Consider the following 26609-nt stretch of genomic DNA (forward strand, 5'->3'; position numbering starts at 1 on the left):
AGCTTATTCCAGAAATGTGAAGCGGCGAACGCCCCCCCTATGAACTGTTATGTGAAATCAGCTGATACTACCCTATAGTGGAAAATGGTCACCATTCAAGATGCGTCAGCTCATCGTCTTGTAGATCCACGTACACATTCCATTATATCTGGTGTATTTGGTTATATTTTCGAAAACCGATGACCTCGCAATACCAGAATTGATTTCAACGCCTTGACCAATCCAATTAAATCGAAATCTATTCACAACACAAAAATATGAATTCAACTTTGACATTCTGTATCTCAGAAATTAACAACTTGCAGCCATATGTTTATGAGAATTTTTCATCTTATTTTGATGAGGCAATATGCTCCTAGATTTGTATCAAGATTAAAACATAATAATATTTTTTATCCTGAGAGAAGAGAATAGAAGAAACACCCTGTTATTGTTGATAATTTAATTGACATTACCATGTTTTGAAGAGGACTCTATAAGAATACTACAAGACTATCTTTCGAAATGGCATCAGGATGATTCAGTGAAATTAGTCTGATTTGAGGATATTTATTGACAGCAATATAAATTAAATCTTAAATTAAGTTACTTGAAACTCAATTCACCACCTATCTCATAAGTATTAGAGAGGTAGAATAAACAGGTAAACTAAATCAATGTTTTCTTATAAATATATTTGATATTACAACAAAATAGATAACAAGTAAAAAATATTCATATTTACAAACTAGATTTCAACATCATATGTAGTATTTAAATCTATTGGCAGTAAACGTGAGAAATGAAATTTGCAAAAATTAATCATTTCAAATGAACATTTACTCTTTACAGGAAATCAAACTAATTCTCAATTTCTAACCCACATTGTGTGTAACTTTCCTTCGAATTTTAAACCACTCTTTTTCTCTGCCAAATAATTCGGGCCTAATTGGAGCCCTTTGCAATTAAAAAAATCAATATATTATGCACATTTTCAAAAGATGAATCATCACAAAATAAAATTATTTCCATCTTCAAACGATTTATTATAAAGAAAAATATATTTATTTTTTTTTTAAATATAATGAGTTTAAATGTTTTCACCAAAATAAAGATTGTTAATTGGAATTATCAAAATAACTCCTTTTCAAGTACATAAAACCCAGTCATTTGGTAAAAATATGCAATCAGTTTATAAGATTTCGAGATTGTAGTCAATTTTGCTGCTATATTTGGATATTTTGGTATTATTTAAGAATTTCATATCTAAACTACCTACCTAAAAAAAAGTAAGACATAATTACAATAATCAAATTTTTTAGATAATTCGTATATATGTATATATACATTTTTTTATAGTTTCCCAAGTGGAAAAAATAGGAGTGTTTTACTGTATAAATTCGTAGTTACATATTCATATCATCAATTCGGCGAAGTATGCAGAAGGGGTTACCACAATTGAACAGTAGAATCCCATTGTTTACATGCTATGGTAAACAATGAATACCGCATTACTTACAAGGACAATTATTTCAAAATATTTGTTACAGAACAAATAGATATGCTTGTAGAAATGTAAGATTATATAGAAGAAAGCTTTAAGATTAAATCAAATTGGCATAATCTAAAATACCTAGAAAAATGTCCTCAATAAAATGTTTTCTCTAACAACATAATGGAAACTACTGTAAAAGGACCACAATTAATGTAAATTGCTCAGGTTTTCCCTCTTTGCATACCAGTCTTCAAATGAGATTTTATTTTTCAATGCAACTATTAGTTTTCCAAGCTTTTTAATAATTTCCACAAAAATTCCTCTCAATCAATTTTTGCTTCATGGTTAATGAGAGTACTTTAGAAGATTCAACTTGTCACGGAAAAACTATTGACAAAATATTGCTTCATGAATTAATAATGACAAGTTCTCTGTAGTACTTATTTCAATATTCCTGCCATTAAACAATTCCCTAGTTTCAACTACAAAATAATACAACTTATCAATATCTAAAAACAGCCTTCATTGATAAAATGAAATTTCAATATTTTGATCAAACCAACTAGTCATTTTTCCTTTAGATAAGGGATTGAGAAATCAACGTTTAGTGATGAGCATCATCATTCAAAATCAATCATTCAGTATTACTTCAATAGGCATCAAGGATTATTATTAGTTCCTAGTTGAATAATTCATAGTCTTGAGAGGTATGTTTTGAGATGAAATAATTCTCCAAGAGAATTGGTGATAGACATATTCAAATTTTCGATAAATTATCTCCTAGAGAGATACCAATCTAACATCTCACTTTTTATAACACCAATATATGAGCTTATTAGCATGGTTAACAAAGATTTCAGCTGACTTTTTCAATCATTATTTCTGCAGAGTTTTTTGAGTCAGTTAAACCTCTACACTGATCAAAACTTCAGAATTGATAATATTTTTTTATATTTTTCTGTGATAGTGTTTGTGCAAAATACAAATATCTTATCAGAAGGAATAATGTCTAGTTATATATTACTATTATTAACACTTGTAAGCCTCCAAAAAGGTCCAGTTACTTCATTCAAAATTGATAAATGCTTCAGTAATTATTATTAAAATTTGTTGAAAACTAGGAGGACGAGGTCTTGGTATACTTAGATTCGGCCAACCTGTTCTGCAATAAATCGTTGTCACCTAGATGAACCTGCAAACCACCAAACACCTTATAATACTCAAATATGAAGATGAATAAAAAAAAGCATTTTATAATTCAGAATTGCCAATTATCACATCAACATTAGTGAGATGGTAAAGTTTCCTTTCAGAGAGAAAATATTATCACACGGAAACAAATCATCATTTCTCTTGGATGAGGGTGGGATTTCACCAAATTTTTCAGATCCAAAAATAAAAGAATATAATAATATTGAGTATTATTTTTATGAAACTTCACCATTCATATTCACATGGTTCTACTCTCTAGCAAAACAAGCAGTTCTTGCATGCAAGAAAAATTGGTATTTACATGTCACTAAAACTAGATCTATAAAGATTAATGATAACGTACATATTTGTACTGAAAATGATTGACAATAGATCATGATTTAGGTTTTAGTGACAAGTAAAAACTGATGTCAACTGTTCCCTTTTCTACATATGCATACATTTCAGGAATTATAGAAATAATTTCACTAATATCCTCTTTTTCAATTTCAAGATGGCAGATTTTAATTTGCATTTACTGACAGCAGTAGAAAACATTCAAATGCTCGAATATACCAATAATTTAATTGTAAGAATGAAATGATTTCTTATTCAAAGTTTCCATTATAATACGAACAAATAATTGTTCGAAGCTATTAGTTTTCAAAATTCTAACCTACCACAACCTAAAAAAGCCAAATACAGTTTATTCTCAATGGAACAGTTGGAAGTATTTCATTAGGAAAACAGTTCATTCTCTACATAAACAAGTATATATGCATTTAATAAACGTAACTTTTGCAGAAGAACCTCAATTATTCAGGACAAACACCTCATATTCAATACCTTGACAAAAAAATAAATATACCGTAGGAACAAAACAAAGGTGAAACATGTAACAAATTATATAAGTTGCAGTATGTATAATGTGAATAAAATAGGAAGAAAAAATCACCGAATACCAAGGTTCGACTGAACAGATAAAAGTATTTTGCACAAATTAATACTTTCAAAATTATTCATAAAATTCCACTTTCCTGAAGGCATTGAATAAACTAATCTGAGGAACTCAAAGAGAGGTAAGGACAGGATTTCAATTAATTGAGATATTTTATCAAGATCAAGTTTTTATTACATTTTCAAATTTTGAACAATATTTTCAAAACTATAGTATCAGAACTTGAACCAAAAAAATTTTTCGAACAAAACATAAAGATAAGAACATGCTCAGAAGAGTAATTAAAAAAAAAGCAAAAAAAGATTTACATGCAAAAACGTCTAATTTTTGAAACATGAAGGGAAAGTGTGAGTGAGCAAACAGAATGTTAAGGCAGTCAATTATCGAGAAAGGTTATATTTTATTAAAAATATAGTTTTTGACAGGTGAACAAATATCATCACTCAAACAAAGTCTCAGGTGAAGAATAGTACCATTTTAACAATATTTGAACTAGGTTATGACGAAAAATTGGATATAGAAATAATGTAGGAAAAAAGTACCCAAAAGGGAATACCCTAATGAATTACAATTATTGGCACTTTTAAAATATATCTATTTACTATCATATAAGCACCAAATGAATGACCAAAGAAATTTTCAATTTATAGGTGGAAGGAATATCCACCACTGAATTGAAAATCAAATTTAAATTATTAGTTTCCTTATAAAATTATCGAAAATAACACTTCTGAAATCAGTTTCAAAATAATAGCTGTTTGAAAAAATTTCTACATCAAACAGATCCATAAATAATTCACCAACTAATTAAATTTTTTACATCTACATTTATTTCTAAGCAATAAATAGGGAAAAACATGGAAACATGCAATAATTCAAATCAATTGTGTGCTTTGCTCAGTAATCTCCACAAAAATTGAATATTCTAATCATGCAAACAAAATTCTACATCTACTAGTGTGCTATCGCTTATAGTACTCATTTGATATCATTTTTATTTTATGTTAATTGAATAAGCAAAAGTAAATCTCTCATTGACTATTGCTAATTTTTATTGCAGGATAATGTAGTAATGTATAAGGTATTTTTACTTTTATGAACAAAGTTCAAGAATTGATTATTAACGCGATTTCAATAATAAATTTTACATAATTTCCTACTTTATAAAATGGAGTGATTGTGAAGAAAAAATAATTTAGGCAATAAAGCAAATCTAAAATATCAAAATTGGGTTAGCTCAAAGCAAAGATTATTTCAAGGTAAAAAGGGAAATCAGAAAACCGCAATATTAAAACACGATGTCTTTAGTCAATTATACTTTTCAACTCGTAAAAATTCTTATTAAAATACATTGTTCTGGAGAAAATTCCTTCTTCAAAGATGTTTCCTTGTTGAAGTACTTTAATATTTGTTCAATTCGATGAAAGTGTCAACAATATTCTGATAACTGAAACAGGGTTATTCAATGAACTAATATTTAAAATTCCATTTCTTAAAAGGAAGTTGATATGACGAGAATAAAATTGAGCATGAGACTTTTTTTGCGTTTCAAAATGTATTCTTCAAATGTTATCTGGAATGTGAAAAAACTACTCTTACAAAGATACGACCTATTGTGGAATTACATTATGAAAACCTATCGAGAACAATAATGAATATATTTCAATGTTAAAAAGTCAAATTTAAAGATAACCAGTATCTGCAGGAGACTGCTTTGATAAAGCAATCTTTTGTCAAATCTACATAAAATAAAATAATAATATAATCATCACACTTTTCTTTTATAAATTGATTTTGTGGAATAGATATACATATATAGTTAAAATCTTATGTTTTATGATGTTCAAAACATCATATTTTGTGGTGTGTTCAATTATTTCTGCATCAGATAATGCATTCTAATGCTATTTTAAGCATAACCTAGGTCAACATATCGAAAATTTTTGGTAGCAATTTATCACATTCAGTACGACTGGTTAAGACTTATTATTTTTAAAAATTATTATGAATAATAAATAGCAATTTACTTTTAATTATGTTTTGTTCATTTTGAATTATCTTATAAAAATATATTTCATTTGTACATAAATATATGTAAATATATATTTAAAAATATTAACAATAAATAAATTAATTCATAAAATGAATAAAAATAACAATGATATTTTTCAACATACCATTAAAAAAATGGTTCAAATAGAAAACTACCTCATCAGACTGTAGACTCAAATGGCACGCTATTCAGGTGGTGGGGGAGGGGGTCTTTCTGAAGGAGGGGGGGCTCCAGGAGGAAGTGGGGGATTACTATATTCTTGTGAATATATTTCAGGAGGACACATGTATGTTTGAAAATAAGGCGGAGGATACCCATACATGCTGGGAGGTGGAACATTCAAATTAGGCATAGGTATTTGCATCATTTGAGAATAGTTAGAATGTTGGATCAAATCATTGGGATTCATGAAAGGAAAATTAGAGTGGTTCGAATACATCGGATGCATGCCCTGATGTGAGGAAAAATGATGCATTGGATAGTTCATTTGGGGATGCATATTTGAACTTTGTATTGAACTGCTGTTTTGGTTCCCTTCGAGTCTTGAGTTGAAAATCGGGTTTTGAAATTGACTCACCTTATTGTATGAGTGTCGACCATTTTGCTTCTCTTTGACTCCAGTTTTAGGTGCTTTAGCAGGTGGGCCATCAGTTGAATTTCTTTCCCTCTCACGTTTTCTACTAGAAGAATCACCGCTACTGCAATTATTTATGATGTCTTTAGGAATCTTGATCTTGAATCCACCAACAGAATTTGGCTGCACAACTGGTTGTGACAGTTCTCCTGAATTCTCAGTCTTGATCACATCTTTGGGGATTCGTATTTTCAAACTCGGGGGGCTGGTTGCTGTTGTCTCTGAAGAGGGCAATGTGTTTTGAATTTTTGATTTGGGTAGTTTGAGGACAACTTTGGGTTCTGAGGGAACATTTGATTCATTCAGATTAGTCTCATTTTGCTTATCCTTGTGTTTATGTCTATCACGATCTTTATCTTTATGCTTCTTCTTTTTCTCTTTGTCTTTTTCCTTTTCTTTATCCTTATCTTTATGCTTATGTTTCTCTTTATTTTTTTTTTTACTTTTATGATGATGTTCTTTTTCTTTCTTTTCTTGCTCTACATTTTGAATTACAGTTTCTTGAACTACTTGAGGTTCCAAAGGTTGAGATAATTGTAATATTGATGGTGTTTCTTTCAATAAATTACTAATTACTTCAGGATTAGTATCTGCGCCATTAACCAATTGTGTGGTAGCAACATTTTTCTCTTCTTTAATTCCTGGAGGTAATGATTTATCTCTAATAGGTGATATCAAGCCAGGGGTATCCAGATGCACATTACCACCTACTCCAATGGATGATGAAGTCAATATATTTTCATAACCTTCTATTTCATCGATTTTTTTCATAACAGGTCTGAGTTCTGGTTCAGCATTTCTTTGTATACTACCCATAGAACTTTCTCCCAAAGGCATAAAGGTAATAGGAGCAGTTGAAGGAGACTGCAAATCTTCTTTTTTATTAGTGGAATTTGTTTTCAAAGAAGTAGAATTTTCTTTAGGTGGAGTGTCTGTAGGTGAAAACAAACTTGGTCGTTTGACAACTTGAGGTGTTGGAATTTTTTCATTAATATCCACTTTTGCCTCTGTTTTTACTTTTTCAGACTCCATTACAAAATTAGAATTTGAATAAATTGAATCAAAAGAATTGCTGTTGTTTCCATTGTGATGATGTGGCTTCTCAGATTTAAGATGGGAACTTGAATTCGAAGACTGTTTAAGGACGGAAGATTTAACTGGATCTGAATTAACTTTCTGCGAGGTAGAATGAGTGGGTTTCACATAATAAGCACTGGAATTTAAGTGTTTCTTTATATGGTCTGATTCGTTTTTAGGTAAAGGTTTTACCTCCTCACGTGTTCTGCGCACTTGATCATGTTTACCTGAAGGAACTTTACTAGTGTCCATTGAACGAGGCGGTCTATTAAGATCAACACTTGATGATCGATTTTTATCTGTGACATTGGAATCTACATGGGATAACGACGAGCGATTTTTATCTGAGATATTCAGATCAACATGCGAGGGTAATGACCTATGCTTATCCGGCATGTTCAGTTCAATATGTGATAATGATGATCGATGTTTATCCATAACATTCGGGTCAACATGTGAAGATGATGACCGATGCTTATCTGTCACATTAGGATCGACACTAGAAGATCGATGTTTTTCCGGCACGTATCCGGCCATATATTTATTAGCTAAACTGTTTGTATCGTTAGAATTATGTTTCAATAAATAGTCCCGTTTGTCTTTTTCACCACGCACTTGCTGCGGATCTCTCACTAATTCTTTCCCGTGATGGGAGTCTCTACTATGGGGTACACCACCAAATGATGAATCACGAGCAACTTCTCGATGTGCATCGCGAGATTCAACTCTATGCCCGGGGTACGGAGGAACTGATGCTGTACTGGAACTTGGTGGCCTTGAGTGTGATTGCGATGCTGATTTATATTTATTAGGATCGACTGGGTGTCTATGATGCCCATGAGGTGGTAGTTTTTGACCACTACTGGACGATGATAACTTCGATCCATGTTGCTGTGCTGCCAGTCTTTCTCTTTCTTTTCTCTCCCTATATTCTCTCTCTCTTAAACTATTAGGATCATGTGGCCTAGATGATCTGCCTTTATGAGAATCATCTGAAATTAATAAAAAAAAATATAAAAAAGCTGGTTCACAATTATGTAAATTATCTGTATCAAATACTTTTTTGCGGTTCAGGTTAAATATTAACCAAAAAATCAAAAGGGGTTTTGCTAAAATTTCGATTTCAAAAAATATTCCTGTTCCATTCTAAAATCGACAACAAGATCATCATTTTTGAACATTACTTTAATTATTTCAACATCCAGAATAACTGAGAAAACACTTACCATTTTTAGAATCATGTGATCTATGTCCATGTGGATCTTTAGCTTCACCCTTCCTTAGATCGTCCTAGAATAATATTATTTTGTACAGTTATTATCCAGTGTTCGCTAGCAGAATAATAATTAAATGGAATTCTTCCAAATTTTCAATATGACAGTACTGTACACTTATAATCAAGGGCAGATATAGCTCTTTTTCATGGGGGGGTAGTAACGATTCAAAACCAATAATTTGCAAAATTTGGAAAATTACCACCAATTTGAAATTATTGCATGAAATGTTTTATGTGCACCACGTTGAGTAATTTTGTTTAGGGTTTCGAGATTCATGGGGGGGTAATTACCCCCATTACCCCCCCCCGTAAATCCGCCCTTGCTTATAATTAATGCATATTCTAGGCTTTAGCCATAGCAGCTAAATCTGAAATGCACTTATCAATATTCTGTTTATCCTGATCAGGTGTAATGGAGGATTCTACTTTAGCAACCACCCATTTAATTTATGTATTATTATTATTATTATTTGAACTGGGGTCGTTTTGCTTCGGTGAGCCTTCCGGGAACTGCGACCATGCAGATCTTTTGTTCACTACCCTACTCATTCATAGAAACCCAGGGAGGTCGTCAACGACGTTAATAAAATTGACAACCTCCCTAAGGGCCTTGGCCATTACCTCTCTGGTATCCAGGACCGGCTTGCCCATGTGAATGGTTCTTAGGCCAGCCAGCTCTGGACACTTGCATATCAAGTGTTCAGAAGTTTCTACTTCCGATCCACAGAGCCTGCAAATCTCGTCTGCTGACTTACCCATACGGTACAAATGATGTTTGTACCGACAGTGCCCCGTCAGCAGTCCCACCATCACCCGAAGCTCCGCTCGTGACAGCTTCAGGAGTTTTCTTACCGCCCTTGCTTATAATTAATGCATATTCTAGGCTTTAGCCATAGCAGCTAAATCTGAAATGCACTTATCAATATTCTGTTTATCCTGATCAGGTGTAATGGAGGATTCTACTTTAGCAACCACCCATTTAATTTATGTAAATATAAACTTAAATAAATGTAGCTCTAAACTGGAATGAAATAGGCTGGTTATCCAGGTTTCTAAATGCCTTTTTTTCTTACATTGTTCCAGAGCCTGAATCCATCAACAACAATCTGATATAGGATTTGGCTTAGCCAATTTATTTAAGATATCATAGATCTATGTTTTTGAGGGGAACTTTATATGTTTTCTTGGGTCATTATCTCCAATAATAAACATTATGAATTATCTTCAATAATAAACCTTTGGAATCGGTAAAGAATTTTTTTTCTAAACCTCCCTCTAAAATTTCACATTTCTTTATGTGAATTCCAATGTGTACTTTATCAAAATTAATGTTTGTTCTTAGGTGATTCATTATTCTTAAAATTGGTAACCAGCCGATGTGAAGTATGAACTATTGATGTTTCTTATCTTCTATTGATGTTATTTGAATGTTTGTATATTTCTCAAGAATCGTCCTAATTTTTGTGTATGTTTGTAAAAATGTGTTGTATGTGCCCCTTTTGAGAGGTTTCCATATTTTGTCAGTCACTGATGGTACAGAATAGCAAATATGCTTTCTCGTTGGAAATTAATTCTAGAAACTAATTCTCTTATGGTTGACTTTGTGTCTACTATAACCGTTGGATAGGGTAGCTTGTCTCAAGTGATCCAATCCCTCCAGGGTCATTTTGCATGAGGCTTGAAATTGCTTTTCTACATCCAAGTACAAATTCTCTCTTTGATCGAATATGCATTGTAAAAATTAATAGGAAAACAAATTTCGAACGGCCATGTTCACGGAACCCTTAGTCGGTTTTTCCCATTAAGGAATTTAACCGCAGCATTCTAGATCCGAAGCTACCCCAAAAATTTCATGTTTCTAGGTCATTGTCTGCAAAAACAATGGGCCAGAACCATGTATGCCAGGCATGTAAGGGGCCAACACCCTCATGTCTGAGATACCGACATGTGGAATCTGTTGTCTGTGGTCAGAGAACACATGCCCGAGGATTTGGCTTAACCGCCTGAACCAAGTGTATGAAAGACACAATAAAGACTTTCCTCAAGATAAGGTGGAACATAATATGCCGAAGTCTGCATGGCTAGTGGGAATATCTAGTCCTGAATATGCGAACTCCGGATACCAGGCGACCTTCGGCTTGATTAGCCTTCCAGGGGCATGCGGGGATCTGCCTCTGGTGACTGAAATTCCCTAGCTACTCGTGGGACTAATATGAACTAGGTGAATAAAAAAAAAAGGGCCAGGCACTAGCCCTATTGTGCCAATCAGTGAGGAATAACAAAGCCTTATTCAGCCTGGGGAACAGGGTGCAAGTCCTGGCCCCACGACTGAGGAAATGCTGCTGAGGAGCAGCGATGAAGAGGTCGTAAAGGGCCTGGAATAGGGACCAAGAGAAACAGGTTGGAGGACAGCACGCCTAAAATCAAAGAGACTAAGCGTGCAAACGATGAGACTTCGAAAGCCCCACAGTCCTGGCCGATAATAGGCCAGCCGTCAAAGAGAAACGGGTTGGAGGACAACACGCCCAAAAGCAAAGAGCCTAAGCGTGCAAAGCATAAAACTTTGAAAGCCTCACAGTCCTCAGGAGCTTCCAAGGCTCCTGCACAAATTGTGCCCATCTATAGTCAGGTTGCTGCTGATCTGAAGGTGGACATAATGGACAAGAAGTATCCAGATTTGATCCTAAAAATGTACCAACTGAAGGCCATCATCATCATCATCAAGGAAGCAATTCTGGAGGAAATTATGGTGCTGGGAAAAGAGGACTCTATAAAGCCTGAGTTCCAGCAATCCCTTATGAGGCCAGGCTGGCTTGGTCTGACATTCTGCGATAAAGCCACAGTCGAGTGGCTCAGGAGCTACCAGCCAAAACTGAAACCCTGGGAGGGAGCTGATCTGAGGATCCCTGAAGAGGCAGAACTGCCTCACCTGCCTCCCAGCAAGACAGAATCTATCCAGCGAGAAAATTCCAAGCTGGTTGAGAACCAAAATGAAGGACTTAAAACCTCCAGCTGAAGGGGCCTTCGAAGAGGGATCAGCAGGACCCATGCTCGAAATCGTCATCTCGGATGACAGAATGTCGGTCGCGACACTACGAACACTAAACTGGCGAATTAATTACAAAGTCGGCCAATCAAGTATTCGCCTTAAGGGTTCTAAGACAACGGCGGAAAGGGAAGAGCCACACCAAACCTCAACTTCTGGTCCGGTGTCGGAAAAGCCCAAAGGGAAAGGAATGGAGATGGTGGAGAAGCCTCCGGGCAATAAAAAGGCCTCAAAGTCCATCGCTAGCTCTGGGGAGGAGGGCTGTTCTGCAAAGGCGTGGGAAGGGGGGACCCAGTGTGGTAAAATCTGCGGCCCCCTCCAAAAAGCCTAACGGACATCCAACCTCAGGTGTCTGACATGCCTTCAGATAAACTTCCAACACTCGAAGCCAGCCCCTAGTGCATTATGCTGGAGAAGGTCTAGAAGGGCTGATACAAGAGGTCTGGATTAATGGAGGCCAAGTTAGAGGCCTACCAAACAAATCATGTCAGATGAAATACTGCGATAGGTCAGTAGGTCCAAGAGCTATGATAATACTCAGAAAAGTACTAACCTGCCTTCCACTTACAGAGTTCTTGACGAGAGATCTTACTGCGGCGCTGGTTGAGGTGCGAACTGGGAACAGCAAGAGGCAGCTGGTTATTGCCTCAGGCTATTTTCCAGGAGACGCCAGTAGCCCACCACCGGAGGAAGAACAACGCCTCATCGAATGGTGCAGCAAGGAAAAGAAACAACTGATTCTGAGCTGCGATGCGAACGCACACCACACAGTATTGGGTAGCACAGACACAAATCATAGAGGTGAGAATTTGCTTGATTTTCTAATAAAATAGAGATAGAGAACGTGGTTAATAGTCCAACCTTTATAAATGCGATCAAAAGGGAAGTAATCGACCTTACGCTGGCGGCACCACTTATTGTGGAAATGGTTAAGAACTGGAGGGTCTCAAAAGAACCATCCATGTCAGACCATATGGCAATTGAACTTGACGTTGAAGCAACTGCTTCAGCTGATGTTGAGTCCAGGATACCCAGAAAGACTGACTGGGAACTCTATAGAGCCCATCTAAGGTCTGAACTGGAAGGCCTGAAATACAACATCAGCTCCAATGAGGATCTGGAAAACGCCTATGCTCACTTCACATCATGTCTGAAGAGAGCATTTAAAAACAGTTGTCCATTCAGGAACAACCTCAAGAGAACGGCTAGGAAAGCCTTCAACAAGGCTAAGCAAGGTAGGCAGTTGGAATGCTTATCGACTGGTCTTGACCAATTACAACAAAGAGGTCAGGAAAGCCAAGAGGCAGTCCTGGAGAAGTTTCTGCGAGGGAATAGATAAAACAGCCCCAGCAGTCAGATTTCAAAAGGAACTATGTAAGGATCACTCCAACCCAATTGGCCAAATAAAGAAGCCATGTGGCAAATGATCCTGAAGAGAGCCTAAGAGATCTGCTAGAGACTCACTTTCCTGGCTCGAAGCAGTTTACCACCGAAGATGAAGCCCCCGCTGGGGAGGTATACAAACCCACCAGGCGGGATTTTCAGAAAGCTGGTAGACTATTCACACCAGAAAGAATTGAATGGGCGATAAATAGCTTTCAGTCCTTCGAATCAGCAGGCATTGAAGTTTTTTCAGAAATAACTGATATAAACTAAAATTAACTTATATAGTATTGATTTCCAGCTTTTTGATGGTTACACCATCAGTCTATCATTTCTGATACCACAGAACACCCGTCTCTTATTCAAGAGGCATCAAAGACCTCTTGGCAAGCACTGTGTGAATATCTTGAAAATCCCTACAAAATCACCTACTTACTACTAATAGAAATTCGTAGGTAATCTTGTGATTTAGAAACTATGATAATCACAATAGGGTCAAGTTGATATAATCTAGATCAATGGTCTTTTGCTTATAAGCAAATATTCAAATACATACAGGGTGTTCTGATTTGTTTCCGACAAACTGAAATGGGTGATAGATTACATCATTTTAAGCAAAAAAGTTCCTATGAACATGGGTCCGGAAATGCTTCGTTTCCGAGATACAGGGTGTTAAAGTTGAAAAAATAATTCGCGTTTTCTTTGAAATATTTTGACTGCTTCGAAATCCTTTCATGAAATTATTCCTATTCAAATATTTAACTTAAATTCATTTTGAAAATTTCTAAGACGAAATGCATGCGGATTTTCTATTGCCCACTAATAAGTAGAAGTGGTATGCTATGTAATTGTTTTAATATGTTCTGAATATTCTGTTTTCTGAAATATTGAGTTGTTGGGATGCTTTACGAATACTGAGTTTTTTATTTTCTTCTATAATTATAATTAATGACATCTAAATCTGACATGATTATTCTGGTTTTCCATGGCAACCACAATAGATTTAAAATGGCTATACACAATGACAGATGTAAAGTGTGTTAGGTTTAGATGTCATTAATTATAATTATAGTTAACTAAGTTAATAGCTTATCAACAAATACAGAAAAATGGTATTGGTTACCAAAGGCCCGAACGAAGCATACAAATAAGAAATCATCTAAAGAGAAATAGGATTTTACAGACCTTCGAAGAAAATAAAAAACTCAGTATTCGTAAAGCATCCCAACAACTCAATATTTCAGGAAACAGAATATTCAAAACACTTAAAAACAACAATTACATAGCATACCACTTCTACTTATTAGTGGGCAATAGAAAATCCGCATGCATTTCGTCTTAGAAATTTTCAAAAGGAATTAAAATTAAATATTTGAATAGGAATAATTTCATGAAAGGATTTCGAAGCAGTCAAAACATAAAAGAAAACGCGAATTAGTTTTTCAACTTCAACACCCTGTATCTCGGAAACGAAGCATTTCCGGACTCATGTTCATAGGAACTTTTTTGCTTAAAATGATGTGATCTTTCACCCATTTCAGTTTGTCGGAAACAAATCAGAACACCCTGTATATTTGAATGAGCAATCAATTGCTAAAAAATGTAACATACCATTGTGAAATTTCCCTGATCCGGGTTGTTCGATTGATTTTCACTAGCTATAATTTTTTCTTTGAGTCTTGATGGGCTTGACTCAAATATAACAAGAAATTCCTCTGTTAACTGTTGGAGCAATTCAGCTGTGACAGTAGGGTCTACATACGAGAACCACTCCTTTTGTTCAGAAGAAAGTGGTATCTCCCAACTGGACCACTTACTAGCCAAGTGTATGCAAAAACAGGCAACAACTGTTGGCTTATACTGTAGGCACATTGTGGTTAGATGCAAGCTGGAAGAAAGAAATGTAATCAATTATTTGGAAAGGACATATTCAAATAAAATATGTACATCTAGTTCAACTTCACTTAAAAGCATTTTTTTATCGAGTTTTATTTTATTGATAGTCTTTCAAAGGTGCCATTTTGAATGTATCAATTTAAATGTTTCATTTTGTTCATCTGTATCAACTTCAACTTAACTATAAAAAAAAATTTATTTCTGTAAGTACTGGCGCAAAGAATAAAAACGGATAATGAGTTAACATTTAATGAAGAACAAAATAACATAATTCTACACCACACAAATGAAATGGAAATAAAGGAAATAATGAGTGATTTGAAAAATAACTGTACCCTAGATATGGATAATATATAAAAAAAAGGCATCGTTACTCATTTTGACCAAATTGGATCAAGATTTGTGCAGATAATAAATAACATATTGGACAGTGGCAAATAACCAGAAGAACTGAAAAAATCATACCAGTTTATAAAAAATGAGCGCATGATGATGTTAACAATTACCGCCCAATTTCACTGCCGAGTACATTCAGTAAAATCTTAGAAAAAGTTATAAAGTCAAGACTAATAAATTTCAAGTTTTTTTTTCAGTCAGTAGGGATTCCAGAGGAGGAGCAGTAGCTTGGGGGCCACTGTGGATCTTTTGGAGCATATTTCAACTGAGCTAGACAAAAATAAATATGTTTGTGCTGTGTTCATTGATCTACAGAAGGCTTTCGATACAGTGAATACCAACCTATTACTGAAAAAGCTCAAAAAAAAAATGGGTTTTGGCGGAAAATGCCATGAACTTCTATTATCATACAAAAGGAAGAAAACAACGCACAGAAGAAAATGAGAAAATCAGTGAAGACACTGAAGTTAGTGCAAGTGTAGCTCAGGGCTCAGTAATGGGAATACTTATTATATATGTATATATACAGGGTGGCCATTTGAAAACGAAACAGACGAGATTACAGACGAAATGAAGTTTTTCGATAGAAATGCTCGGACAGGTCGATTTCTGTTTCGAGGGGGACAACTTAAGATGTAGGTTACGGACGCATAGCGCTTCAACCCTTGCTACTACAACCCTCACCCCCAAATTTTGAATAGGGAAGATGGGGTGAGTGATACCTCATTTGAAAGGTATTTTTATACTGATTTCAGCACAGTTTGTTTTTTCATTTTATGCATTAGTTCTCGAAATATTCTCAACTGAGTATTTGAAAATGAAGTGGTGTTTTCATGGCACTTGTAGTGTTTTGTGAAAAATCGACATTTTGAGCTTCAAAACAACCATGACTGTGGCTTCCTTCCTAACTAACTAACGCATGAATATTTCGAGAACTAATGCATAAAATGAAAAAACAATTACTGTGCTGAAATCAGTATAAAAATACCTTTAAATTGAGGTATCACGCACCCCATCTTCCCTATTCAAAAATTGGGGGTGGGGGTTGTAGCAGCAAGGGTTGAAGCGCTATGCGTCCGTAACCTACATCTTAAGTTGTCCCCCTCGAAACAGAAATCGACCTGTCCGAGCATTTCTATCGAAAAACTTTATTTCGTCTGTAATCTCGTCTGTTTCGTTTTCAAATGGCCACCCTGTATAGTCTGAAATATGCTGAACTCTGAGCTAGGAATTTTAAATTCTGTGATGATACTGTAATTGTGTTCTCTGGCACTGAGGCAACGTTGAAATTGAGAAGATGGCTAATAGTGACCTAAAACGATACTTTGAATGGCTGTGCTATAATAGACTTAGCATTAATATAAAAAAACTGTCGAGATGGTGTTGCAGCAAACAGGAAAACCATCAATAAGTATATATAAACATAAATAATATTGAAATCAAAGGGGTGCAACAGAATAAATACTTAGGGCTGACAATCACTGATAAGTTAACGTGGAATGCACATGTGAATGACATTATGGATAAAGTGGTTCCATTTTGGGAACTATAAGGAGGTGCAAACACACGTTGAATGACAGTAGTAAATATCTCCTGTATAACTGTATTTGAGCCGCACTTAAGATACCCAATGCCATGTTTTGGAAATGCTCCGACAAATGTGATGACTAAATTACAAAGACTGCAGGCAGATCAAGGGAATAAAAACTATTTTTTCAATTGATTACTACAGTTCTTATTATGCTTGAAGTCGAGTCAGGTAACTGCTTCCCTTGTGTTCACTTATGAATGTATACTATAGTTTAGTATTTAGTCACCTATCGTACAATATCATGTTATGGGGTAATTCGACAGAAACTGTTAGAGTCTTTATAATTCAAAAAAGAATTTTGCGTATGATATTCAACGTATCTCCACGATCCTCTTGTTTTCTTAGAAAATAGGATATTGACACTGGCTTCCATTTTGATATTAAGATGTTTGGTTTTTGTTGAGGAAAATGAGAGGATAGTCTTGTAAAATTGTCAAGCTTTCATTCCCATAACACTAGGAATAAGAAAATATTGTCAATTCCCAAACATAGGACATCAAAATTTGAAATGTAACCTAAGTATCAGTGTATTAAGATATTTAACCATCTACCTAGTAACATTAAGTCGCTCAATTTAATTAAATTTAAGAAAGTTGTTAAGTCTTTACTTCTAAAGAAGTGTTTTTATAGTGTTAATGAGTACTATAATGATAGTTTGGAAAATGTCTGAATTTTTGTTATTTTTGCATATGACTTGTCCTGTACCTTGTTTTGTCTAAAAGGATCAATGAATTATTATTATTATACAGCTAGTGAAGCATTGTATAGTGAGGGAGTATCCAATGTTGGAGATAAATAGCCTAAAAATGCTTGAAAAGTCCAAGCTTACCTTTAATATATCTATAATAATAATATATCTATTAGATGCAAAATTAATTTATTAAAGTCAACACCAAGTTAGCACAATATGGCTATTATGATTATAACCTGAGAACAAGAGATAAAATGAAATGACTATTCCAGAACATTTAAGTCACAAAACTCTGCAAACTATCGAAGTGAAGAAGCATTTAACAACGTTGTTGATTGGGAATGAAAGGGCTGTGTTTTGTTATTTAAGAGTATATTTTAAGAACAGAAAATAAGTTAATTTTCTAATTTATTGATTTGTGTATTTTTTGATATTTTTATACTTGTTATAGTTTAGTTAAAGACCTCTATGCCAGTTATGTTCAACTGATTTGAGGTCTGAAATAAATTATTTAAAAGAATAAAAACTTGAAGTATAGTAAAAATTTTCAACAATCTAAACGAGGTTTTAAAGGATCTATGTACTATAAAGTTTTTCAAGAATAAATTGAAACAATTTCTATAAGAAAGTTGTTACTATAAGGTTGAAGAATTTATTTTGTAATTGATTGTAATGTTTATGCTACAATAAACTATAGTCCATTCAGGAATTATTGACATTCCTGGTGGCTGTGAAAAATCGAAATTAAGTTGGTACTGGCTCATTCAGTAACATTTTGAATTGCAGATTTCGGGTTGGCATTGGAATTGTCATTGACAGGAGGTTAGATTTCAGTTTGTTTGTTATTGGTTTTGATCCAAGAAATTTTGAAACTAATAGCGCATTCGACTGAACAGCACTCGCTCGGTGCTGGGGCGTTTTAGCACTCCTCTGATTCGACCTAGGAGCAAGCAGGTTATGGCGAACTTCTGTGGCACTGCACTGGCACAATGCTTATGCAAAGTGTTCTGTTTCTCTGGTCATTTGCTGTCATTCGACTAGATTTGAATTTGAAATTCGAATTGCTTTTCAAAGTAACACGAATATTATTTAATTATGAATGTTATATTCAAAGAATTCATTTACGATCAGAATAATAAATTGCGAGAAAATGAAAAAAAAAAATGTGTGTAGGTACATAATGGCACAAACATCGTAAATAATAAATAACAAGAATCTTAATTTGTTGATAGCGCTACCTACAGTTGACATAACGAAGCTTATCTAATATTCTCAAAATTGGCAAAACAAAAGCTAATCAGTTCATACACCTGAATTTTAGACATCTTAGACACAACTAAGATGCATAGAATACCTGGTGTGTCTACTTATACCTGTAAAACTTTCAGACAAAACGGGAGATTTATACCTACTTGATTTCGAGGGATCGCGGGCTTTTCAGATGGCGCATACATCGTTTGAATTTGACATTTCTCTCAATTCTCGATACTTGTGAACCAAGGGCGTAGATCTTTTTTTTCTTGGGGAGGGATAATCGAAAAAAAAATTTTTGACAACTTTTATTCATATCTGTAATGTTAGAAAAAGAAGTTTGATAATGAAGTTTGAACCAAATTACTCGAAATAATTTTTGTTGTTACTAATTCGGTTGTTCTTACCTTGTTCTCAAATAAGAGTTACGAAGGAAAATGAGAAATTACTTGTATAATTTTGAGAAAAAAAAGTTTCATGAATATGAGCCCACAAACGCTTTGCTTTCAATATACAGGTTGTTTCTAGTGTGTCGTACAGTTTATCAAATATTTATTAATCTTCGCTACAGATTAGGTAAATAACTACCAAAACTTAAAGTTAATGCATTCATTAGAGCTTACTAGCTGGATCTTTATAATAATTTGGATTATCCTGAGGATTACTAGAGATTCTTTCTCGAAATCGATAGCAGATACGACAAAACTATAACAAACCAAAAAGTGTAGTACTGGACCAGAGTTTTTTTCTACATTTTTCTAAACTAACAGCCATTCACCAAAATATATTTTTGGTGGAAGGAAGCAGGCATCCTTCCAGAAAATATATCACCCTGTAGATTTGCATTCAAAATTAGCATATCACATAGTGAAAACTTTAAACTGGAATATCTTTGGCCAATTCATATTAAATATCTTGTGAAGGGAAGGTTATACGAGAAAATAACTTGAACTTCAACACATGTATCTCAAAACTAAATGTTTGGGGACTCATCTTATAGGACTTTTTTTCTTGAAATGATCCGGAAATCTGTCATTTTCATTTATATCTCCAATTTAGGAGCACCGTGTAATTACCCCCAGAATCCCCCTATTTCTACGCTCTTGTCATGAACTTTGAGTATAGAACAATAATATTTTATATTCTATGGTCTGTCATTATATTCCATTCATTTCAGTAAAAATTCGATATGAACTGAATTGTAATTTATTGTGAATGTTTGCAGTGTCTAAAATCAGTATTTCCTTTTTAAACGGCACCAGGGCAGATGCGGGAATTCGAAAAATTTTAAAGAGCGCCACCTTACAGCACTCTGGTGAAGCAGACCACCAAAGCAACAGGTGGGTCTCTCAAAAAGTCTGAAACAATATCGAATCAGTAAACACACCAGGTATTCTATGCATCTTAGACACAACCAATGAATTATGACAGGACCCCGTACTGTCGAAATGTACAGTGCTAAAAAATTCGAATTGACAGCGAGCGCCATTACCAGTCGAATAGACATTTGCTCTGCCCTGAAATTGTACATGACCTGCCGAACATAGATTTAGACTGTATTTTTTACGTTCACTACGAGTCGAACATAAATTAGCACGAAAAAAATTCGAATTAATTCGCACTGGTGCAGCCAGTCGAATACGCTATAAAAAGTATTAATTCCAAACACACTTTGATTAGTTTATTTGAGTATTTCTCACAGTACTGTTTGAAAAAAAAGAAGGCAAGTCATTACAGCCTGGATTATTAGTGAAAGAAAACCTGTGCAATACGACTTCACCTTCAAAGAATCATTGAATGATTTGATTGTTACCAAAAGCAACCAATATATCAATCTGGATAAAGTGTGACCAAAAAGCATCTGGATTTGAATCAATCAAAGACAACATTACACAAAATTAATTGGTTACAAGTTCGAAACAGTTAATAAAAGGAAAATTCTTATTGATGAACAGAAAAATATAATAAGTTGGGTACGATTTTATGGTGAATACAGAGAAAATTTGCAACAAAATGTGAAATTAATTCATCTGGAGGAAACTTGGTTATTTGAAAATGGCAGTCTTATTCAACAGTGCACTCTAAAAATAAAACAAAAAGTTTATCAAGTATTCAAGGGTAAAAGTAGGAGCACTATTTTGAATGCCGGATTGATAGATTTTTACCTGGATGTTTTCTTTTGACAGTGATGATCATGAGGATTATATAAATCTATGAAGGGAGAATTATTTTATGATTGGATTGCTGAATTAATACTTCTTCTGTAGATAATTGGAATAATGTGTTTACCGAGTATTTAATCGAAAAATATATTCAGAAGAGTAAATTATTATAATACAAATAAAAATGAAGAAAGCACTTCATTATTACTTCATTTGAGCCCTTGGGGACCACATATAAGTCCATACAGTTAAGTGGTCTACAAGGATGAAATTGACGTTTGAATGAACGACCGCTCAAAAGCTTTTTTTATAGTTCTGCAGTCAACACGAAATATCGCATTAAGCTTAAAATTGTTATTTTATATCTATTTGCAAAATTCTAACTAGGTCGAATCTGTTATAATGTAATTATTGAGTAATTTTTTTCAATATTCTGCTTGAATTTTCTATGGTCCTGTTGATGTGATCAGCTCGAAATTGTTATTCAATATGAACACCCAAAATCACAATACTATTGGTCACATAGTAAATATCTGTAATTTTTTTGGACGTTTTTTCTATGGTTCTGATTAAGTTATCAACACGAAGTTTTCCACGAAGCTTAAAATATATGGAGGGTAGAGATAATTCCGATTTAATGGTAGGTGCGCCCTCTACAACATTCCTTTTCTCATGTAGGGAAGATAATTGTAAAGAGAAGTATTTCAGGTTTATCTGTGATATTTATTCCAGAATGAACTATAATGAAAATAGTATTTTTCACAGATTAACAGAATACTTCCGATATTTAGAAGCAACTACAAATAATAGGAATGTAATAGAAGGCGAGTTCATTGTAATTTATGAATAATCATCTAAAATCCAAAAACAAACATTTTAGGAGAAGTGGTCTTGAATGCCAGAAGCGCCTCTAGAAGATGCTCATGAAATTAGAGGAAAAATAATAATTTATAAAAGTTCTGAACAATATCAGCTTTTTAGCTGTTCTTGTAAGCCTGGTTTAAAAGGAAGATGTAAACATATCTCAGCTCTACTATTTACACCAGTTCGTAAAATGGTATTTATTTGATGTCTTGATTGGGACATGCAATTGGACAAAACACATGATTTCGACATTTTAGGCCAGTAATCACTAATCACAATGTTCAAATATATATAAAACAAAAGCTGGAACTTTGGAACAGAACTCTTATACCTCACCGAATACTAAACCGTTAATAATGCAGAAATGCATGTCATCAAAGCTTTAAACCCTACGCATGAAAATGTCGTTTCCGCCGGCATGTGACTTGGTAATGAACTTGTATCGCTAATATAAGTAAAATCTCAATCTCAGAGTGATAAACATAGCTAGAGGGAGAATATGTCATTTTCAGTAAGCAAATTTTGTCCCCAACATGAACTATCAAATTTGACATGAAGCGCGCGGAAATGAAAACATATCAGAGATATGATATTTCACTTAATTCGCGAGTTTTTCCACAAAGAACGCACTTCTTATGTCCCATAGCGAATCAACGTTTCATATTAACGCAAAATATATTGAAACAAATACCTAAATATATCAGAAATCAGAAAACACCTGAAGCAAAAGTTGCCAAACTTTATATCTCAGCAGGTAGATTCAGAAAATAATAAATATTCTGCTTATTATAAATTCGGCAATTGGGAAATATATCGAATGCCTAATATTCAAATTTATACATTTAAACAGGAATCACTCAAATAAATATATTTCATTCAATATAATATACATTCATAACTATATAGTAAAATTGTGGATTTGAAAATATATCACAATCCGACAACTTAATCTAACCATGTTGGGGACATGTAAAAATTGCGTATACTCCCTCCATCTATGTTTATTACTCTATGGATTGGATCTACTTTTGAAATATTCCTCTAGAGACTGAAGGACTTCGGTCGATGGCCAATAAAGAAGAGTTATTATTATTCATCCAGAATTTTCTATGAAGTAATTGATCGGCTTGAAATTTTGCACGGAACTCGACATTGTTTTTCATATAAACATCCAAAATCTAAAATCTGTCGGTTTTGTTTTCACGAAAATATTAAGCAAATCATAATTTTGTTTGGATATTCTTCTTGAATTTTCTATGATTATGGTTACGCGACCAACAGGACATTTTGGTTGAAGTTTCAAATTACCATTCTACATCCAAAAGCAAATTTTCATCTCGATCGAATCAACAATACTCGCCCTGATGATATAACCATTGATGATAATATTATGGGACGTAACCTAAGAAGATGCCTCAAACTCAATCAATATTTATATATTTTCATCGAACTTTATTACACGAATGTATGTTAACTCAGTTTTAAAGGTTTCAAAGGGGAACTAAGGTCACTAAGTTTCAGTTTATATTTTGAGACTTTGATATCAGTAGATTTTGTACTGCATAAAAGGCAGAAATAAAAAGAGAGCATTATTCAATCTCAAGTTTCTATGGTAATACTAGCAGCTGCATCTATTAGTAAAATCTAGTATATCAGAGTTGAGAAGTCTTAGCCGCATGAGAATATCTATCTCCGATTCAACAAATGAGCTGTTCGTAAATATTTATAATGAAAAAAAGTTTATATCCATTGAATAAATAGTAATGAGACAACATACCTGTTACTTGCCATAAAATACGACGTTTGCGCCAAATCTTTGCTTGCTCTAACAAGCTGACAGCATCTTACAACATGGGTGTGGGGGTGATCAATAGCTACATCGAAACCTAATGTTTGGAGGAGTACATTTTCATTAAAAACTAAATCTTGTGATTGGGCCAGGTACCTGAAATTATTTCAAAATGAGATAAATTGATCCAATAACAAGTAAATAAAAAAAATGTATGGAAAAATTCATTACTGAAGCAATTAACATGAATAAATCGTTTCTGTTGAATAGATGAATAGAATAGAAGATGGTCACATGCTACAAATCAATTTCCAACTACTGAAAATTTTTTATTAAATATTTCTATTCAAACTTATTCTGACATCTACTTCATGTCCACCTAAATCTCTAGCAGCTTCAAACTAATAATACATTGGTTCTATTGTGATAAATCTTTATGTCAGGATTTTTGAAATCAATGAAATTAATCTCTCTGCAAAGTTAATAGATCGTCGTTTTTTTTTTTCAATAAATACCAGAAAGCGTTTATTTTATCTTACTGTTTTTAATTGAATTTTCTGTATAATGTTCAATCTCTATTTAATTAATTTTTTATTTATTTCGCTCATTCCCGTCTCCCAAGCAGCAAAATATGCTTGTGTCAGAAACTAAGTTCACACAATAGTTTTTTAAAGAACAATAATTCAATTCCATACAAAATTTTGATATGTACAACCAGGTATTCCACATTTTTCTTTACTGAACAAACTTCAAGCGCGCCAAATGACGTGAAACAACCGATGACACAAGGAGAACAAAAGTTGCCAAACCTTGGATTTCAGCAGGTATACACAGAAAATATTCTGCTTATTATAAATTAGACAATTAGGAAAAATATCGGATTACAAATATTAAAATTTGCATATTCAATCTGGAATCACTCAAATAAATATATTTCATTCAATATAATATACAATCATAACGATATAGTAAAATTGTGGATTTGAAATTATATCACAATCCGACAACGTAATCTAACCATGTTAGGGACATGTAAAAATTGCGTATACTCCCTCTATCTATGTTTATTACTCTATGATAGAAATTAATTTCAATCAAAATAATGGTAGACTTGAAATCCCACTTTTTTTTTTTGTGAACAATGCTCCCATTCCAGATAAGTCATAAAACTATAAAAATCCTCTCAACATTATTAATCTAATGATTCTCGAATCATCCATTTAAAGAATATAGGAAATTTATAATCTATTTAATTGCAAAATTACCGAAGGATGGCAGAAAACTTGGGTAAATAATTCTCATTTGTAATTTGATGGCATCTTTCATGATGAAATTATCTCTAGCTGATACCTTATAACCTATCACACAGTAGATTGTAAATACGAAATAAAAAAACTCTGAAGTATCTATCACAATTTGAAATTTTAATAATTAATTTGTAGCCCAATGATAATATTCTCTAACCACTCACTTTTCTGATGTAACATCCAAAACTGTGTCTTTGGAGTTCCTACAAGCATTTGCTATCCTAATTACGTATTCCAGTTTCCTTGGTTGTTCTTCCACTTTTGCAGCAAGAAACAATGCTGCAGCAGCCATGTGATGCCACAAGAAGTTAGAGAATGAGTGGAACACATAGAATCTATGCATATACACAATTGCAGTGTTTATACATAATTGAGTACTAAGCTAAAAGTTAAGGAAATCTTAACAAACAAATCTTAACAAATCTCTACAAAGAGCCATGCAACAATGAGAAAGGTTTCCATATAGGTAATACATATTTCAAGTTCGACTATACCCAAAGTTTTTTCTGTTCACATGAGCCAAAAATGTTTGATTTGTAATTATCCGTGTTAAACTTTCGTTATATCTGTTCAAATATGGCAAGTAATTGAGATAATTTGTTGTAGATGTCCTGGACGAGTAAATAGTCTAACAGATTTCTGTCAACAATGAAGTGAACACTCCAAAAAATATATTTCCTATTAACTCAAACTTGTTCCTCCAGAACATTTTTTGAAGTGGTACTTTCAATCTATTCTGAATGAAGTGCATTCTGATCTCAACAAAGAAAACTGACTATATAGTAATCAGATTATAAAAACGAGAAACATATAAATTTAAAAAAATTGAAAATTTGTTCAAGCATCTTTAAAATATCAATTCATCATCATCATTTCAGACTGATTCATGAATATATGTATGTAGGTACTTATGTACTCCAATAATTTCGTATTTCCTTATTTTACGTTTTCATTTTCAGAACATTTCCAAAGTAATACTACTTTTATGAGGCCAATATATTATAAAGAACAAAAAACTTGACAAGAATTTGACAGAAACACGTGAACTTGTTAATTACCTAATAATTATTGATAATAATATTAATAATAATAAATCGCATTGACTATAATTTCAATGTCATGTGACGAAATCATATTGTAGTCAAGGAAATTGCGCCGTATCAAGATATTGATTGCAATTCCTAGAAAGTTGAATCAGCGCGAACAAATATGACGCGTAATAAATTGAATAGACTTCAACCTTATCTTAAACGTAAAAATACAGACAGGTTGACTTAATTTCGATATCACCTGTCCCTACATCGTGTTTTCAAAAATCATCTGTAATTAGAAAACATGTCTTCATACGTTACATGGCTTATAATCCAAAAAAGAAAAAAGGATACACTTTGAGTCGTTGGCCCATGTCCTGAATGAAATTGGCTGCTTGCTGTCTATAGGACAGCTCTTTTTGGGAATCATATCCGCATCTCCTAGATGGTGTGTTCTCCAGTTCCTCCTTTGAAAAATACCATTTATCTCTGGTAGCCATTGACACTCGACGACACGGGAACAGGACCCGAGAAAAGCT

General features: G+C 33.6%; 1 protein-coding gene across 2 annotated transcripts; it reads right to left on the minus strand.

Annotated features, from left to right (window-relative positions):
* Positions 1–657: 657 nt before the first annotated feature.
* On the minus strand, positions 658–26570 carry LOC123670693 (cyclin-T2-like). 2 transcript variants are annotated; one of them, XM_045604222.1, is made up of 7 exons: positions 26425–26570; positions 25204–25416; positions 23721–23888; positions 14704–14980; positions 8614–8677; positions 6254–8379; positions 658–2666 (listed from the first exon to the last, which is right to left on the minus strand). In XM_045604222.1, exons 1-7 carry the CDS (start codon positions 26568–26570, stop codon positions 2592–2594), a joined length of 3069 nt encoding a protein of 1022 aa, XP_045460178.1. In that variant the 3' UTR covers positions 658–2591. The 2 variants fall into 2 exon arrangements, with proteins under 2 accessions (XP_045460178.1, XP_045460177.1); XM_045604221.1 differs by lacking the exon at positions 658–2666 and having other exon boundaries at positions 3775–8379.
* Positions 26571–26609: the final 39 nt, after the last annotated feature.

The sequence above is a fragment of the Harmonia axyridis genome, chromosome 1 (genome assembly GCF_914767665.1).
Source record: "Harmonia axyridis chromosome 1, icHarAxyr1.1, whole genome shotgun sequence".
NCBI lineage: Eukaryota > Metazoa > Arthropoda > Insecta > Coleoptera > Coccinellidae > Harmonia > Harmonia axyridis.

Excerpts from the sequence above, each read along its gene's own strand:
- LOC123670693 (XM_045604221.1), bottom strand. The coding sequence starts at position 26,570 with ATGGCTACCAGAGATAAATGGTATTTTTCAAAGGAGGAACTGGAGAAC. Across the intron at positions 25,417-26,424 it reads ATGGGCCAACGACTCAAAGT|TACTCAATTATGTATAAACA; the intron begins GTATCCTTTTTT and ends CTTTTAGCTTAG. Across the intron at positions 8,380-8,613 it reads ATCACATGATTCTAAAAATG|ATGATTCTCATAAAGGCAGA; the intron begins GTAAGTGTTTTC and ends TATTAATTTCAG.